Below are 20,151 nucleotides of genomic sequence, written 5' to 3'. Positions count from 1 at the left end.
TAAAGAAATTTCCTTTTCTAAAAATATCCTGCTGATTAACGTAAGTCTTAAGTCCTGGTAACATGAGGCAGAACAGAACAAGAGCTTTTATTCAAGTTATGATAAAGTAGATGGTGCTCACATATTCTTTCATGTAGTAAATATTCATTTATTATGTAGTATGAGCTGCATAATGTTCTAAATTCTGGGAACAATTTTATGAATAAGCCAGGTAAGGTGCTGAAATGCTAATAGACCTATGATCTGGAAAGTAAGTGTGTGTGTGTGTGTGTGTGTGTGTGTGTGTGTGTTATTAAAAGTAATATAAAAGAGGCTGCAAGCTATTTATATTTAATAAAGGGAAGGAATATAATAATAAACTTAGGATTTGTATGTTCTCAGCACCTATGACAACTAGCAGCTTCAGAAAACTAAAGCAGAGCCTATAAGCAACCTTTATCATGAACACTAAATAAAAGTGACTCAATGGTGTATTGATTTTATTGAGCACTCTTCTCTGTACCCTCCTGCCCAGATACACACACAGACAAGCATGCACACATAAACAATCCAATCTCCTTACAATGCTTTATTAAAGTGGCCAGTAACACATTAACCAGGCTGACCTGCCTGAAGAAAATGACCCTGATTCTAAAACTTCCATCTCCAGTAAGGAGCAATGGTCTATAGAATATTCCTAAAAATAAGATTCTAACATTGTAGGGATTTTAAACAAACAAAAAGCATATCAAAAGGAGCAATGCAGCAAAAAAATTAGGACTTAAAATCTTCAAACTCAAATCAATGTCATGGGCATTTTGTTTTTTAATTCCTTTCCCCAAAACTAAAGTCTACATTATTGGTGACTGCCTAAATAACAAAAACCTCACGTGATACCCACAATGACTAAGTAGAGATTCTAAGCCTTCAGCTGTTACATGTTATGGCTTGTTCACATCAGAGTTTTATAAAATATCAACTGCAAGTGTCAACTAGATTTATAACATGGCAAAAGCCAGAACAATTATAGAAATATCTTAAAATTAACTTATACGTATCACTTTCTACAATGTAGGATTCAATGAGCTAATATTAATGGACTACAAATGACAGGTCCCTAGTTAGAAAACCAAGTAGCATCCCAACTTCTCAGATATTTCCTACTGATGACTTCAACACAGGAACACAGAGAAAGGCAAGTCCTCAGAAAAAGAAAGATACACTTAAATTTTCAAGTTAAATCTTTGAGCAAGAATTTCAATTGCCTTATTATTAATCCCATAATTTAGTTTATCCAAGGCTGGAGGTAAATGCTACTTGTGGTTTTGCAGATTTTGTTATAAAACTGTTTTGAGTCAACTGTATCTTTGCTTTTGTGTGTGTGTGTGTGTGTGTGTGTGTGTGTGTGTGTGTGGCAGGATTAGAAATACATCTGTTCTCTTTTTGAGCTCTCCTTTTGAGAATGTCACCCAAGGCATGTTTTACCTACAGTTCTGAGGTGAAAACAGCAACATTCCTTATTGAATACTACCCAAGTTCATGTCAGCTGACAGGTGCTGCCAAGCAGGCGCTTGTTTATTTTGGAACAGTGATGACATTGACAATAGCACTTGTTGATTCCCCACTGTACATCACATTCCTTTATCAAAGCATGAGTGTTTGAGATGGGAACATTTGAACTTGAGCACTGTTAAACCTTAAGTCATTCTCTAAGACATACTATTTAGTGAAACAAAACAAAATGCAGAATAGTGTGCATATTTGTACAATGTCATTTGCATGAAACAGGGGAAAGGACATTGCTTGTACATTAATTAACTATTGTACATATTAGACCGCCTGCCTTCAAAGGAGAGAAGATGGAAAGTTGGAAACAGGAGAATAAGAATTTTACTGTTTATTCTTTTGTAAGTTTTGAAATATGAACCAGGTGAGAATATACCCTCTTTTAGGCTTTTTTCTTCCCAGAGTCGTTTCCTCTATAAATCACATTATCTTGTCCCAATTTAAAAAACATTGCTGCTCCTTTAAAGCCACATGGGTTTGTTGCCCTCTTTCTTAAGACCCTGAGACCAAGGACTTTGTGTTACTCCTTTTCAGGAGCTGAATACTTATCAATACAATCAGATTCATGTGAGTCTAACTTCCTCAGTTGCTTGCTTACTGGAGATTTCCCACCATTCCACTGGTATCAGCAGTGAGAAGGTGTTGCCTTCAATTGGTTACAAGTTGGGCTGAGCATCATTAGGTGTCTTCCAAGTAATTCTACTCAGCAGCCAGTTAGAACCAATGCACAGTCCTTAGATAGGCACTATCAGAGGTGAGGTTATTTTTCAATATCCACTTGCCTAGTATCTTTAATGGAAGAGCACAGAATTTAATATCAGCCTTTAATGATTTTTCTCTACTGGCTATAAATAAATGAATTAAGTTCAAGTACTAACAAGTACATGTACTGATCATTAAAATCCGACAATGGTAGGCCATATAAAGGGAAATAACTGGGTACAGTGAATCATTGTCTCAATTTCCTTATGCTTTCTTTTAAAAGCCAGATGCCAAATTGTACATATATATCATGATTTACAGGCCACAGCATCCTACATGCAGCTGACCTTTCTCCATAGATGAGAGGATGAGCTCTGGCATAGCAGCTCCTTGTGGGTCCACAGATCTTTGAAGACCTGAGAATTGTCTTCATCCCTATAGGAGAGGTTATTGACTTGTACTTCAGGGGAGCTCATGCATATTCTGAATTTTTTAAGTGTACATATGTTTATTTTCCTTAGGAGTAAAGTCAATAACTTTTATCAGACTCTGAAAAAGAGACTATAAACAAAAGAATTCAAAATAACTGAAAACCTCCCTAATCAAAGATTTTGTTTGGCTCTGAGAATCAAATGAAGTGATGGTAACATCTGTTCAGAATTTTCTACACAGGACAGATAAGTCTCTTTAAGACTACTCATTTAACCCATTTTTTTCAAAGGACTACAAATATCCCCAACATGACAAAAATCACTGATTACTCAAGTCTCCAATCATTCTGTTATTTTTTTCCTCCCCTATTGCTTTGATCCTAAGAAACTGCTATTTTTATAAGTCAAACCAGTCACATATCAGACATTTCACATTATTCAAATTAAAACTTCCCAACAGCTTACTACTTTGACAGTTCTTTTGTACCAGCCCCTTGCTATAGGCCCCAGAGAGATGCGACTTTTTGGGCTGGAGCTCTGACCTGTCTTCAGTGAAGAACACACTCTGGCTTCCAGGTCTGAGAAGGTAGATTTCTCTGTAGCTAAAGAGCCAAGATTCTTTATGTATACAGTAGTCCACCTTGACCCACAGTTTCATCCTCCATGGTTTCAGCTATCCAAAGTCAACCACAGTCCAAAAACATTAAATGGAAAATTCCAGAAATAAACAATTCACCAGTTTCAAATTATATGCTGCTCTGAGTTGCATGGTGAGATCTCATGCCACACCACTCTGTCTTGCCCGGGGCCATGAATCACCCTTCTGTCTATGCTGTGTACACAACCCACTTGTTAGTCACTCAGGACCAGTCTCAGGTATCAGATAGATCACACTTGGGATAATACAAAGCTTGTGTTCAAGTAAGAAGGTTGACAGTAGTCTAATCCCACATCACAATGCCTGTATCATTCACCTCACAGTGTCATCTCACATCATCACAAGAAGGGGAGTGCAGTACAATAAGATGTTTAAAAGAGAGAGAAAACATATTCTCATAACATATTTGACATTATGCCATTATTTTGTTACTGGCTATTGTTTATCTTTTATTATAAATTAAACACTATCATGGGTATTATATAAAGGGGAAAATATAGCATATATAGCGTTCAGTACTATCCATGGTTTCAGATATTCAGTAGGGGTCTTGAAATATATCTTCCATGAAAAAGAGGAGGAGAACTATGTGCATGTGTGTATGTGTATGTGTATACGTTGGGGGTGAGGTAAAAGTTATGTGTACGCTGTGATCTGAATGTGTTTCTTAATATCAAGTGCTGAAACTTTAATATCTAATGTAGAACTGTTGGAAAGTGGGATCTTTTAGGAGGCATTTAGGTAAAGAGGGCTCTGACCTCTTATTAAAAGGGTTTGAAGACTCAAAAAAAATATTTGGGAATCAATCTAACAAAAGGGATAAAGGACCTCTACAATGAAAACTATAGAACACTAAAGAAAAAAATTGAAGAAAACTTTAGGAGATGGAAAGACCTCCCATGTTCTTTGATAAGCAGAATTAATCTTGTCAAAATGGCCATACTCTCAAAAGCACAATACAGATTAAATGCAATCCCTATCAAAATTCCCATGACATTCATTCTTCACTGGACAAAGCAGTTATGAAATTCACTTGTAAAAATAAGAGACCTAGAATTGCCAAAGCAATCCTTAATAAGAAAAGCAAAGCAGGAGGCATCACAATTCCAGACCTCGAATTATACTACAGAGTTATAGTAACAAAATCAGCATGGTACTGGCACCAAAACAGGCATGAAGACCAATGGATTAAAATAGAAGACACAGAGACAAACCTACATAAATGCAGCTATTTGATGCTACACAATGGTGCCATATGCTGGAGAAAAAATAGTCTGTTTAACATATGGTGCTGGAAAAACTGGAAATTCATATGTATTAGAAAGAAATTTAACCCCTTTCTCTCACCCTGCACAAAAGTTAACACAAAATGAAACACCTAGGAATTAGATCAGAAACCCTGCACCTGCTAGAAGAAAATGTAGGCCCAATATTCCAACATGTTGGCATAGGAACTGACTTCCTTAATAAGACTCCTCAAGCACAAGAAATAAAATTTAAAAATCAAATATTGAAATAGCATCAAATTTGAAAACTTCTGCATAGCAAAGAAAACAATTAAAAGCATGAAGAGAGAATCTAAAGAATGGGAGAAAATCTTTGCCCTCTGCTCTTCAAATAGGGTGTTAATATCCAGAATATACAAAGAACTCAAAACACTCAAAACCTAAATAAATAAATAAATAACCCAATGAATAAATGGGCAAAAGAGTTAAAATGACACTTCCCAAAAGTAAAAATAGAATGCTCAACAAATTTCTGGAAAAAAGTTTAACATCTCTAACAATTAGGGAAATGTTAATTACAACTACATTGAGATTTCATCTCACTCCAATCAGAATGGCAATTATCAAGAATACAAGTAACAATTAATATTAATGAGAATGTGGGGAAAAGGTACACTCATACACTACTGGTGCGACTGCACATTAGTGAAACCACTCTGGAAAGCAGTATGAAGAATCCACAAAACACTGGGAATAGAACCACCATATATGACTCAGTTACCCCACTGCTTGGTATATATCCCAAAGATTTAAAATCATCATTCTACAGTGATTCAGCTACATCAAATTTTTAGCAGTACAGTTCTCAATAGTCAAGCTATGGAACAATACTAGATGCCCTTCAACAGATAAATTGATAAAGAAAATGTGTTATATCTACGTAATAGAGTCTTAGTAATAAAGAAGGACTTATGGCATTTGCCAATAAATGAATGGAACTGGAAACTGTCATAGTAAGTGAAATAAGCAAGACCCAAGAAGTGAAAAGTCAAATGCTTTCCCTGATTTGCAGAAGCTAATCCAAAATGGGGGGGGGGGGGGCGGGTGGACGGACAAAATAGAAGAAAGATCAGTAGAGCAAATGAAGGGAACTGAAGAGGAGGGAGGAGGGAAATAAATGGAATGAATCTGACCTAATTTCCCTATGTATTCATGTGAATACACCATAATGAATCTCACCATCATGTACATCCACAAGACATTAATTAAAATTTAAAAAACTAAAGTAAATAGCAAAAAGATCAGTAGAGTAGAGGGAAGGTAACAGGGGGGTGTAGGAGGGAGGAAAAAGGGAAGTATTGGGACTGAATTAGAGCAAACTATTTTCCATGCGTTTATAATTACATCAAAACGAGCCCTGATGTTATGTATAACTAAAAAGAATATATACTTTAATAAAAATGGGCTTGAAGGAGTGGATTTGTTCTCTCTTGCCTTTTTTTTCTTTTTAGTTTTATTGATTTTATTTTTTTAAAATACACGACAGCGGAATGCATTACAGTTCTTATTATACATATAGAGTACAATTTTTCATATCTTTGTATAGAGAGTATGCTCATGACAATTCATGCCTTTATACATGTACTTTGTGGGTTTTTTAGCATTACAATTATTATTACACATATATGCCACAATTTTCATATCTGTTTATATATAAAGTATGTTTTATACCCAATTTGAGTCTTCATACATGTACTTTGGATAATGATGTCCATCACATTCCACTGCCCTTACTAATCCCCTGCCCCCTTCTTTTCCCTCCCATCCCTCTGCCCTATCTAGAATTCATCTAATCCTCCCATGCTCCCTCTCACTACCCCACTATGAGTCAGTCTCCTTATATCAGAGAAAACATTCGGCATTTGGTTTTTTGGGATTGGCTAACTTCACTTAGTGTTATCCTCTCCATTGCCATCCATTTACCTGCAAATGCCATGATTTTATTCTCTTATTGCTGAGTAAAATTCCATTGTGTATATATGCCACATTTTTTTTTATCCATTCATCCACTGAAGGGCATCTAGGTTGGTTCCACAGCTTAGCTATTGTGAATTGTGCTTCTATAAACATTGATGTGGCAGTGTCCCTGTAGTATGTTGTTTTCTCTTGCCTTTTTGCTGTTTGCCATATGAGGACACAATGTTCCTCCTAGAGCAAACTTGCAAGGATCTTCATCTTATACTTCCCAGACTTCAAAACTATAAGAAATAAAAATCTATTCCTTTCAAATTACCCAGTCTGTGGTATTCTGTCATAGCATCACAAAACAGACTATGAACAGTGTGTATCTATAAATATATTTTAATTTGGTTCTTGTCTATCTTTTTGCAGCTGTTAGAGTTTACCATATTGGGCCCTGTGATGAGACTACTGCACAATGAATAAGCCATTGTTTCCAACTAGGTGATGAGTCTATCTGTCCCATGAAAAAGTTGTTTACCTCTGAAAATATTAGTGTCAAGTAAACAAAGCAGAGCACCAGATTGAGCAATTCCACACACCCTGTACTGAGCTAATAAGGAACTCTGACATATTTAGTATTCTCAGTAGTCAGAGCATTTATCCCTGGTAGTCAGTAGTTCACAGCTTTAGTAGGAATGCTTTTGCCTCTGAGTTCTTCTGAGCTGATGTATAATTGCTCTGCACTCTATACTAAAGGGAATAATTAAGATTTTTCTTATTCATAGTGATGAGTGAGACTGCTATAGGTAGAGAAATTAATGGCTTCTTGCTTTATCATACTACCCAACTTGTACCCAGGAAGTTCAGTGTGGATATTCTACACCCGAGATTGCAAAAAGTCTATTCCTCCACTCCTTCCAACCTTCAAACATGTTCATATTTTCCCCATGTTAAAACCCATACACACACATACACACTAACACACACACACAGAAGAAGCCTTCCTATGAAATTGCTCTAACAAAGATGGCTGATAAAACCATCATCACCTCAGCCATTTTCAGCCATTCTATTGGGTTTCTCTCTGCAGCGCTTGCACAGTTGAATTCTCTCCTGGAAAACCTTCTCTCCACTATTCTTCAGCACATCCTGTTCTTCTGATACTCTGACTCTCCAAATTCTCATTCTCAATTTATATAGCTTCTCTTCCCAGTCTCAAAGCTTTCCCAAGTTTCTATTCTTAATTTTCACTTCTCTGGGTATCTTGATCACCTTGAGGACTTATATTATTAGAACTTCTAATTCTGAAAGTTTTCTCAGCTTCATACCTGACTTTCCAGTATTAGTTATGTGTCTGAGTATCACCTTGAAATTCAACATTACCAAAACCAAAAGCACTGAGTCCTTCTCCATCAGGCATTCTTCCTGCTGCAGTACCGTGGTTGATAACTGATATGATATCAATGGTCCGCACTGAAGAAAACACCTCCTTTCAATTCCATTTTCACCTCTTTCCTACAGAATCCACCTGACACCCTAAAATCCTGCCTTCCCCGTTCATGTTCATACTACTGATTCCCTGGTTCTGGCTATGGATCTTGTAGTACTCAACTCAAGCCAAAGAACCTTGTTTCAAATCCCATATCCATCACCCTTGTACCATGGGTAAAGCTACTGAATGTCTCCAATCCTTAGTGGCCACAGATACAAAAAGGGAATTCAAAATATCTACCTCAGATGTTTATACTTAGAATTAAGACTTCTAAGTGCTTTACATACATTCAACCAATAACAGCAATAAGTATGATTTTCTTTTACTCTATCATTCACAATTTTTTTCCTGTCTACTAGTCCTAAACTTCCCTTAAAGACTAGTGGACAGACTTTTGAGCCACAGTGTGATAATTCAATGTAGAGTATTTTTTTTTATAGGTGATGACCCACTTAACTAGAACTTTTTATAATTTCTACACAGTGTAAGAGCTTTCTTATTTAAACAGTGTCTTGATTTTTTTTTTTTTTTTTGCTTTCTGATCTTCATATCAATTTAAATCCTTGACTGTATTGTCAGCTCTTTCAGTGGAAGGGCCATCTCTGATACTTATTCTGTTTCCTGTTCATCTTTGAAAATGATGTTGAGCTCACAATAGTTTCCAACAAATATTGTAGGTGGAGTTATGACAATAGCTGCATGTTCTTGCTCCAACATAAGACACAGACACATGTAGAAAAATGTAAACTTAAAAGTAGATATCTTTGAACTATTAGCCATGTGAGAAATCTAAAAGATACTGGCATCAGCTTCATAATCTTTTCCATTTGAAAATATTATATTAAATTTTACAGCCAAAACACAGTAATAACTGAGTTATCAGATTTCTCATTCCACACATTCAGAAAAGCATATTGCTGTTACACCAGATTAAGAAAGGAAAAAAGAAAATTTCCATTTCATGGAAGGTGAAAGAAGATCTATGAAGTTTCCTACTGAGTAAACTAGTTAGCAACCATCATAGCAAGTGGCTTAAAAAGAAGCAAGATATCCCTGTCCTTGAAAAAGGAATAAACAAACTAGTGAAATCAGTTAACACTGGCAAAAATGCAAAATTCCTGGCAAGAGAAAATGATTATATATACTTAACTTTAAGGATGATCTGTTAAAAGTATCACATAAAAATAATGTGGAAGTAGTTATCAACTTCAGTGATCTCAAACATGAGACTTTCACACTTGGAAATGGCTCAAATTTTATATGGAAAGTAAATAAGTATACGAAGTCAGCATCAATATGAGTACACCATTATTGTATTTTATTAAAATATGTATGCATATAAACAAATAGATATTTCTTCAAAGGTTTTAAAATTTCACATACACCATCCCATTTGATTCCTGTCCAAATAGAGGATGACACAGAGTTCATTTTCATGCTAATCTTTTCATAAAGAAAGAAAAGGAGGAGTTATCTAAACTCTCTATTCCCTGTATGAACCCCTGAAGAGAACATGAATAAGATTATTAAGCTGAATATTTTGAAGACTGCCAAGAAACGCATGCAGCTTAAAACTAGTAATGAAGCCCATCAAAAAAGGTAGACGTAAAGGTTATTAATGTTTGGATAATGGTGAACCATCAAATGTACTGTCTCATTCACAGATGAAAGGCTTCAAGGTTATGCTTATTTCCTTCACAAGTTCTACTCCTAAGGACAGACCCTTGAGGGGAAAGACCACTGGGCTATTTTCCATATCTGCTCTGTATTCTTCAAAGTTGGTAGTAGCAGGATCAACACATCTCTGTGAGCTGATTCCTTTGCCTGTGCTTACAAGAGAATTAATGGGCTCCAAAGGGAGATGCCTCCAGTGCTCTGATGACTGCTGCAGTGTGAGGACAAAGAGACTTTGAGAGAAGAAATGCGGAGGCTCTAAAAATCCAGACATATGATAGTTGGTGTGTAGGCCAATGAGTGGTTGGTGCTTACACTTTAGAATTCTATCTTGGAAAGAATAAACTGTATTTTGGAATAATGACAGTAGCTTATAATATCCAGAATTAGTTATTCTAAAGGCTTCTCATGGATTAAAAATTTGAATGTCATATAAGAAAGAAATTATTAGTGTTGATATTTATAAAGGAAAGAAATGGAAGCAAGGCAGGTAATTAGATGGTCTCAGGCCACATGATTAATACATAAAAGTGTCAGAAATCATAACGGCTGTCTTAAGTACTATGAAACTTTCCTTCAGTAAATACATTTGAAAAATCAGCATCAATAACTAAAAAGAAACTGAAATGAAAATTGTTGAGTTGAAAAATTAGAATAAGTTGCCAATTACTGTATTTATTCTAGAAAAAGGAAAACAATACAGAAGATTCACAGAAGTCAAAACTGGGAGAACATGAGTCAACCTTTTCTCTGGTAAAGATGAAAAAATGGATTCCCGAAGTAGTTGAATTATCCAAGTCGTATAGATAGACATAGGCAGAGCAAGATAAATAACACAGATATTTGTATTTCAGGTCCAGTGATCATGCTTCTATACCACAATTCAGAATCTTAAATCCTCTTTTTTTCTTAAACCAATTTATTGTCTAAGAAGGCAAGAGTCTAGTATATACCATCAATGTTAATTGTTGAATTATTAACAAATAGCCATCTATCCTGGTAAGTATAAATAAGAATACCTAAGAATTTGTTGAAATGACTTGCATATCAAGCATACAATTTGAATTGCCCAAATAATGTAAAATGAGAGGAAGGTTTTATTTATTTACTTTTGAGGACTTTAAAGGAGGCTGTTATTACATAAAAATGACAATTGCCATATCAATACCAAGTCTACTAACCAATTTAATTCTAAGCTAGATTTAAGGAGAACAGTAACCACCAACATTCTCTTCTGAAACTAGGTAATAACCTAGCTAAGGATAAACAGTGCCCTGGTTCCTTGCTTTACCCATAGCCTTGTTGTAGAAGCCTGAGTTCCACAGCATTATGAACCTGATATATAAATATGAGACACATAATTCTACACTGGTACACAGCAGTAAGGAGAAAGGCAGGACCCAGAAGGACTTATTTACGCTTGAGAAGCAGTGTTAGGTTTGATTTGGGAGATGGCAAATTGTAAGGGTAGACAAATACTAAATAGAAGGCAGAAGCCAGGAGGCATATCTGTGTATAACCACACCACTATTTGATGAAACACAATACTATGTGTTTAGACATTAAAGTTCCTATATTAAAAGATGGTATTGTTCTTGTTTGGATTTTAAGTTTCCCCCAAAGACTCACGTGTTAAATAAAGGCTTGGTCCCCACCTGATGGTACCACTGAAATCTATAGGAACCTTTGGGTAGGGGCATCTAGTGGAAGGAAGTTAGGTCATTTCTATATTTCAACAGGTCAGTCCAGTTTGGCTACCATAATGAAGTATTTTAATATGCCCAGTTTAATTAATGAAAGTAAATCTTTGTCTATAAAAATATAGCCCATCCTATGTAAATTGTCACGAAGACCTCTGATACAAGAGGAAATTAAAATTAATTCTCCTCCTAGAGAAAACAAAATCTTTACCTATCAGTCAAGTTATTGTTTTTCTTGATATCTTCATTCAGGCATATATTTAACAAATGCTTATTGGGAAATGAATGTGTGTGAAGAATAAGATTAGGAGCTGAGAATTGATGCTAAGCAAAACCGGAGATGATTACTTCCCTAGTAGAATTTAGAGTGGAGAGGGTTGAGTACACATACCAAGGAGCACACCAACTAATGTGAAACTGCACTGGGGGAAGCCATCCCAATAATGAAAGGAGATTTGTCCAACAAGGCAGGAGGGGTCAAGGAGAGAAAAATGGAGATGATGAGGGATGTTAGGAAAAGCTGTTATTATGGAAAGATGATAATAGATGCCAACTGAAAATGACTGTGAGCTTAAAATCCAGGTTAGGAAACAGACTACTGAGTGTGTATAAGCTTCCAAAGATGAACAAAGAATGTTGTTACTGCAAGGGGAGAAGAGAATTAAGCATTTTGGCTCATTTGTTTTAAAATAAATATGAATGTATTTTTTAACTTTGGTAGTCATTAGGCTGCTCATGCCAAAGCAGAAAAGCAGGATTTCTGATATGTTTACCTCCTGCAGATGTAGAGTTATTGTCTTTTTATGGAAGGAAAAAAAACTTATTTAAATATCCATTGTACTCTTTCATTTTTAAACACACTTATATCAATCAACCAGCTCTTGTATCTAGAAGTTAAACTGAATGTCCAAATTAATTTTAACCATTTGAGGTGTTTTTTCATCTGATATAGTTATACGTTTGTATTAAATTCTAGAATATTAAAAAAAGTCTTTGCTGAGAAAAAGGATTCATTCATTATTCATTTGCAAAATATCACAAGCTATTTGCATTCAATAAGAGATATTTTTTATGCACTGGTTGTTGTACTCCAGATGATTTGGCACATAATGATCTGCAAATCTCTTGGTACTTGAGAACATCAATTTTTGTTAAATCAGGATTCATCATTAAGGAAAGATATTGTCCCAGACACTAATTCACTATCAACTTTATATGACACTTTTGAAATGCTATAATTCATTAAGCATGAAAATAAGCTTCAATCACAATGAGCTCTCTCTATATTTTTCCTTTAGAAAAGGCAACCCTAAAGGAAGAACATGAATGATGTACTAAATTATTTTGCTTACTATATAAAGAATGCATTTTTATTACTTTAACACAAGAATTTGGCTTCTTAAATAAAATATTCCTAATAATGCTAAATTAAAATAACACTAAATACAGTCAACTCCTCACATCCCTGGGTTCCACTTCATGAATTCAAACAATAATGGATAAGAAATATTTTTAAAAATGTATCTGTCCTGAATATGTAGTTTTTTTGTCATTACCCCCTAAACAATACATTACAACAACTATTTATGTAGCATTCACTTTGTATTAGTTATTATAAGTATTGTGGAGATGATTTAAAGTATATGGAAGGCCAAGCACACTGGCACATGCCTTTAATCCCAGTGGCTCAGGAACCTGAGAAAGCAGAATCCCAAATTTAAAGCCAGCCTTAGCAACTTAGCAAGGCCCTAGGAAACTCAGTGAGACTCTGTTTCTAAATAAAATGCCAGAAAGGGCTGGGCATGTGGTTCAGTGGTTAAGTGCCCCTGGGTTCAATCCTCAGTACCAAAAAATAATAAATAAATAAATAAACAAACAAACAAACAAATAAATAAAAAAATAAATGTATATGAAGAATAAGGGTAGGTTATATGCAAATGCTATGCTATTTTATATAATGACTTGTACATCTGTGGACTTTGATGTCGGCACTTGCTGGAACAAATGCTCTGTGGATACTAAGGACAACTGTATTTATCTGGTAATCAGCTTAAAATGGGGCACAAGTGGGATAATAATTTTGTGAAGCCTAATAAACATTTTCTTCATATGCTGGCTTCACAACAAGTCAGAATTCTTTTTTAGTTTAGTTTTGCTCTTAATCAATCAATCAATCAGGAAATTTTATTCCTTGCACTTTCCATGCTTAAATTGTTAATAAATCCTCTTAAAATGGCTGATTCAGCCAATAAATTTTACCTACCTCCAGGTTAAATGACAAACATTCCTTGCCCACCAAGAGTTTACAGAATGGCAACACCATATTTGCAATATTGAAGGAATCTAGGTGGCTTAATGGAAGTATAAAGAATACTTTCATCACCCAGAGGAAAGCAAAAATAAAAATATGAGACAGGAGGTTAGTCAAGCTTTAATATTTAGGCTATAATATTTTATATTTAATCCTTTGAGAAAAGAATCACTTTGCTATTTGATCAGAATAATGGTGAAATTTTAACAGAGGGAACTACATAACCACAGGCAGAATTCTGTTCATGTAAGTGCCACCATGACAGGAGTACTGGGAGAGGAGAGATGGAGGTCAGGAACCAGAGAAGACTCTGAATGTAGGTGCGGACAGGTGACTATGGATCATTTTTATTATGCAAATCAGACTGAATTATGTTCTTTAAGAGACAGGAGTGCTTGAAAGTTTTCAATTTTTATTTCTTAAAGTATTTATACAATTGTAGATTCACATGCAGTTGTAATAAATAATACAGAAATACACCATGTACACTTTACCCAATTTTACCCAATAAAAATGTCTGAAAAAATTGTAGTACTCTTTCTCATTTAGGATATTGGTATCACTAAGATACAAAATAGCTGCATTTCCAGAAGGTTCTCTTGTGATACCCTTCTCAGCCAAATGTATCTGTTGGTAGTATACAGCAATACAATGGATATTTGTATGTTTATCTCCTATGTTCAGATGGTACTAAACTCAATAGTTGTGAGACTTTTCTTTGTATATTCTGCAATTTCCTACATAGATAATCATGCCATATGCAAATAGAGACTATTTTATTTCTTCCATCCTGATTTTTACACTTTTTGTTTCCTTATATTGCCATATTCAACTGGCTAGAACTTCTACAACCCTATCAAATAAATTGATAAAAGTGAAGATCTTTGCCATGTTCCCAAATATTGTGGAAAGATTTCAATCTTATTAAGTGTGATGTTAGCACTGAGCATTTTTGTAGATGTTCTTTGTCAGGCTGAAAAAAAAAATCCTTTTTATTCCTAGCTTTCTGAGAGTTCTAAATTATGAGAGGATATTTAATTATTAAATGAATTTTCTGTATCAATTAATATAATAAAATGATTTTCTTATTTAACCTGTTAATATGTTAGATTAATAAGATAAATCATATTTGAGTGCTTTTCAAATATTGAACCAGCCTTGAATCTTGGGATAAATTCTACCTGGTCATGATGTACAATTCTTATCATGATGTACTGATAAGTTCTGTTTACTGATATTTTGCCAGGGATTTTTGTATATATATTCATTAGAGATATCATTCAGTGATAATATGTTGTTTTTTTCTCTTTTTCTGGTTTTGTTATTATGGCAAGGGCAATATGAGCCTCTCTCTTTTTCTACTTTCTGAAGGATCTTATGCAGAATTAGTGTTAATTCTCCTTTAAATATTTAGTGGGGTTTTCCAGTGAAGCCTTCTGTGCCTAGAGATTTCTTGCTAGGAATCTTTTAAATTATAAATTTGATTTTTTAAAATAATAATAAGGTTATTTGAGTGACCTATTTCTTATTTGGTGAGTTGTGGTAGTTTTGTTTTTTGAGGAAATGGTCCATTTCATCTAAGTCATCAAATTTATGTATGTTAAGCGGGTTAGAGAATTTATTATCCATTTTATGTCTAAAGGGTCATTAATGATATATCCTGCTTCATTTGTGGTATCAGTAATTTGTGTGATCTCTTTTTCTTTGTCACACTGGTAGAGGTTTATCACTTTTATTTCACAGAATCGGCTCTGTGGATCATTGATTTTCTCTATTGCTTTTCTCTTTTCAATTTCATTTCTTTATTTTCTTCCTTCTGCTTGTTTGGTGTTTATTTTGCCTTCTTTTCTTATGTTCTTGAGTTGGGTGCTTAGTTCCTTGATTTGAGATTTTTCCTCTTTTCTAATATATCCATTTAATACCAAAAACATCCTCCCCACAGTTTTTTAAATATGTCCCACACACTTTGATATTATATACTTTTCTTTTATTCATATCAAAATAAATGTGTAACTACAAAAATATACGTGTGTGTGTGTGTGTGTGTATTCCTTTCTTAAGAGTACTTCTTTATCCATGGCTGATTTAAAAGTGCATTGATTAGTTTTCAATCATTTGGAGATTTTCCTTTTACCTCTTTGCTATTGATTTCTATATTGAATCCACAATAGTAAAAAAAAAAAAAAAAGCTGGCTCTATGTGATTTCAATTATTTTAAAGTGATTGAAGTTGTGCTGTGTGTCTGTCTCCTAGGACCTTATCTATCTTGGTATGTGTTCCATAGGCACTTAAAAGTGTTTTGCTATGGTTGGAAAGAGTGCTCTATAAATATCAATTAGGTCTTTTGGTTGACAATGCTGCCTTTTCTATATGTTTGCTGATTCTATTTCTGTTATTCTAACAATTATTGATATGGAATGTTGAAGTGAGGAGAGTTCAGAAACAAGAAGTGTAGGGGGGTGGGGCGTAGAAATGAATGACACCAAAGGCAGAAGCATATGTCAGAAAGGCCTCTAGTCTATCTAACAATAATCTGCAATATGTAACTGATTTGTTCAGACACATATCAAATTAGAAATGCAAACATGGAGTGAACATCAGTCAGCATGACATGAATGTCAACCTTGAATATATGACAGGGGAGAAAGGAAAGAAGGGACAGTTTGATAGTTACTAAAACAGTAGATTCAAGGGGAATAATGACCAAAGAGCAGAAGGTGTAAAGACAATGAAGTTAAAATCATTTGTATATTTTGTATCTTGGATGACTGTGTGGATTGAAGTGACATCAATAGAACTATAGACTACATGGGAGGAAACACATTTGGCTGGAAAGAGTGGAACTGACAGAATCCATTCATGTCATCATGAGAATAAGGTATCTATGGACCATCCAAAGAGGTCTAAAAATATATTGACACTTCAAAAGAATGTCAGATAAACAAGTAGGATTTTAGAGCCTTGGTTTAATTAGTAACAATCTAATCTACCTACATTGAGATTATCCAGGAAATACAAACCGAATGAGAAAAGTGGGTTAAGAATATGACCCAATTAAACCACAATGTTTAGGATTGAAAGAAGAGAAGAAATCGGGAGAGGAAAGTGCTATCTATCTGTCAGAGAAGGAAGAGAATGGACAGGTGAGTTTCTTTTGGTTCTACACGTATTCATTGATGGCTTATTTTCTGCAGTACACTATACTGGGAGACTGGCTTTTGAAGCTGTTTCTCTTTCTCGATGTAAACAGATAATCCAGTGTGGTCAGCTCAGCAACAGATATTCACTGAACAACCTAAGACTGTGAGAGAAAACTTTTAAGAGATGGTGACATTAAATCAGAGTCTTCGAGGATAGTAGAAATTATCCAGGTAAGGAAGGAGAGAGAAAAACTCACATCAGGCCAAGGGTACTGCCTGAACAACAGCAAAGGGGCATGGGGCTCAAGAAAGGAGAGAATATTTCCTAAAACTGTCAGCAGTGCTGAATGTAACCGAGAAATAAGATCACATCACATAGAAGAAGGCCCTTTCACTTTGACACTCAGGAAGTCACTGGTGACCTCTGCTACAGCAGCTTCTATGAAATGATGTGGATGGAAACCAGATAAGGGTGAGAAGATGAGGGAGTGGAAGAATGTGAAGTTCAGACCACGTTGGTAGGGTCATTTCTCAGGGAGCTTAGTGCAGAAGAATAAAGATGGAAAAGCTAGAAGTGGGTCAAACTCTAAAAGGCTTTGTTGTGTGATCAGAGAGAATGGAGGACATTTCCAAGTTGGGGGAAAAAAAGAGGAGAGGGCAGACAAAGGCTTAAAAAAGTAGGTTACTTTATCAGTCATTCATACAGCAAATATTTATAGAACCTCTACACTGTTCTTGAGCATATCACTCCAAGATAAAGACAAACAATCAACCTCCCTTCCTGGTTTTAATTTTAAATAAACTGGAGAAACAATAGAAAGCCAACAGTAAGTAGCAGAAAAATTACATGTATTTCAATTCTGAAGTCAGCATAATAGTGATAAACATAAATACTTATAAAGGTGAATTCTGCTTTGTCACGTTTATATGAGCAATGCCACATTTTAATGTAAGTATTCAATGTTGAGATTTATTTTGCTTGCTTGCTAAATAAAAACATTTATTATCTTGAAAGGACTTCAGTATGGAACAGATGTGTCAAGCTTTATATCATGCGGTAATTAATTACAAGCACCTGAATGCGTATGAGTCTGCCAGATACAAAAACACAGTTCAAGAGATGTGGAATTGTATGCAATGGTTTAATTCTTGTATTAAAGTCTTCCTGAATTTCTCCTAGCATTCAGAGACAAAAAACTGAAAACTAAAACAGCTAAAATTGACATAACACAAATGACTGCACAATAGAAAAGGCACTAGAAAGCATTTCATATAAAGAATAGTCTCTCATTTTTTTTTTAGATTCAGTGAGTCACAGAGTGTTAATATTGTAAAGAAACTTGACATTATCCGATACTTCTTTACACAGCCCACATATACAATTCTCTTCTTCACATTCCTACTCTGATATTAAGAGACCACTTTATATGAAAGAGAGCCTCCCAGTAGAGAAACTATTCATTCTACTACAATGCTACACATTTAAATTTGTCTCTGATTATTCCCCAAATATAACTTTCTGCAACTCTGCATTATAAGGGTACTTAATTTATATGCATCATCTCTTTAAGTACCAAAAGTTGCTTTTGATATATGCACCTTAGATACATTGTCTTTCACACTAACCATTCCTAGTTCCTCTCTTTCTTTATGATTTTTACCCTAGTCTTTTTCTTTTACATGATTTTTAGTAAGCTATTTTTTGTTTTGTTTAATTTTTGTTGTTATCCTCTTCATTAAACTAACCATGAATTTTCAAATGCAGAAAAATAAATATGCTATCATAGTATATGGTAACTATTCTTAAAGCAATCCCACCAATGATTTGTATTTGTACCATGGACAATAATAATACTCAGGATTTAATGGCAAAAAGTACAACCAACCCAAGTTTGTCCTATTTCATTTCTGTATATATTTTTTTTAATTTAAATATAAAATTGTGAAGATGTCTGCATTTTTCTATCCCATTGTGTCCAAAATAATCCAGGATCATTTTGAATGATAATTTAGCAAATCACTATACATTTTATCCCTCCAAGATTTTGATCTCTTACAAATCTGATGAGTATGTTATCTAAGTCTTCATATAAGTCACTGGTAAAAGTAAAGAGAATAAGTACAAAGGGAGAACTTCCTAGTTATACAGACAGAAACCTTATTCCAGATTGATATTAATGCATATATTAGAATTTTCCAGTAGTTATTTGTTTAGCTATGAATCTGGTCAGTTTCTATTCCTTTCCTTTACACACTGTTATTATTAGAAACCATCGAAAATATTTACCTATAATTAAGACAAAATACCCCTTTGGAAACCCACTAATTCTTTAAAAAAGAAAAAAAATGTGAATATATGTTGCTTGTTTAATGGTAAATATTTTCTCTTCTAGGATTCCAAAATCAATATCAGCTTGATAATATTCTCTAAAAATCTATTAAGGATAGACATTAAATTTGTTCTTGTCCCTTCTCTGGAATTCAATTTATACTGATTGTTCTACACTATAAATGAAATAGCTGGCTATTATTTCCTACAAATTACCTTCTCTTCTGAAATCATATTTTTAACTGGAAGAAGATATAAAAATGTTCCCTGTCTCTATACACATTTTACTGTTCCTACTCAGGACTACTACTCGAAAATTTCATGAAAATATGTACCACCTATATGTGATATAACATTTATTTTATTACCTCATATAAAACTGTTGTGTTCCCATGTAGGAGAGGTCCATAACAGATATAAGAATGTCCAACAACCCAGCCTAAGTCAGAAGCTGCCCACCACACCTGAAAAATAAGAAAATGATAAAAATTAACATGGCTTTATCAGAAATGTCATATAGCCTACACTTAAAACCATGATTACCTCTCCAGGTTTAAGGCCGTATATTGAAGACATTGTCCAATTCAGCATTACCGCGTAGCCCCCAGTGGGCCTCACCACACCCTAAAGGAGAGAAAGAGTGAAGTTAAAGTCAGTGGGATGATACGTTAAAAATTTCTCTATCTTCATGCTCTCTACTTTAAAAATTCCAGATTTAAAGTATTGGATATTCTGTAGAATACATATTACTTCAACTTTTATATAACTATATTTGAATCACTATTTCTGTGGCTTCTCCCACAGAAAAATTGTTCTAATAAATCCAGAACAATTTGTCCTCATCAGTTCCATTTGTGGAATCCATCCTTGCATGACATTATTACTCTTCTAAAGAAGACTTACGACTTCACAAAATCACATAAAATATTTTCAGTGGTGTTACCCATTATCAGCATAACATTTTCAAATGCAGTTCCTGAA

General features: G+C 34.5%; 1 protein-coding gene across 1 annotated transcript in view; it reads right to left on the bottom strand.

Moving 5' to 3' along the window:
* ACSS3 (acyl-CoA synthetase short chain family member 3) overlaps positions 1-20,151 on the bottom strand; it is a 173,259-nt gene that overhangs the window by 77,367 nt on the left and 75,741 nt on the right. The window contains exons 6-7 of the mRNA XM_081309979.1: positions 19,714-19,794; positions 19,539-19,634 (exon numbers count right to left, since the gene is read on the bottom strand). Coding sequence (XP_081166105.1) covers positions 19,539-19,634; positions 19,714-19,794 — 177 coding nt within the window. The remainder of the gene's footprint in view (positions 1-19,538; positions 19,635-19,713; positions 19,795-20,151) is intronic.

This window comes from Spermophilus citellus, assembly GCF_964194105.1.
Source record: "Spermophilus citellus genome assembly, chromosome: 10".
Lineage (NCBI taxonomy): Eukaryota > Metazoa > Chordata > Mammalia > Rodentia > Sciuridae > Spermophilus > Spermophilus citellus.
This window is presented reverse-complemented; position numbering and strand designations above follow the sequence as displayed.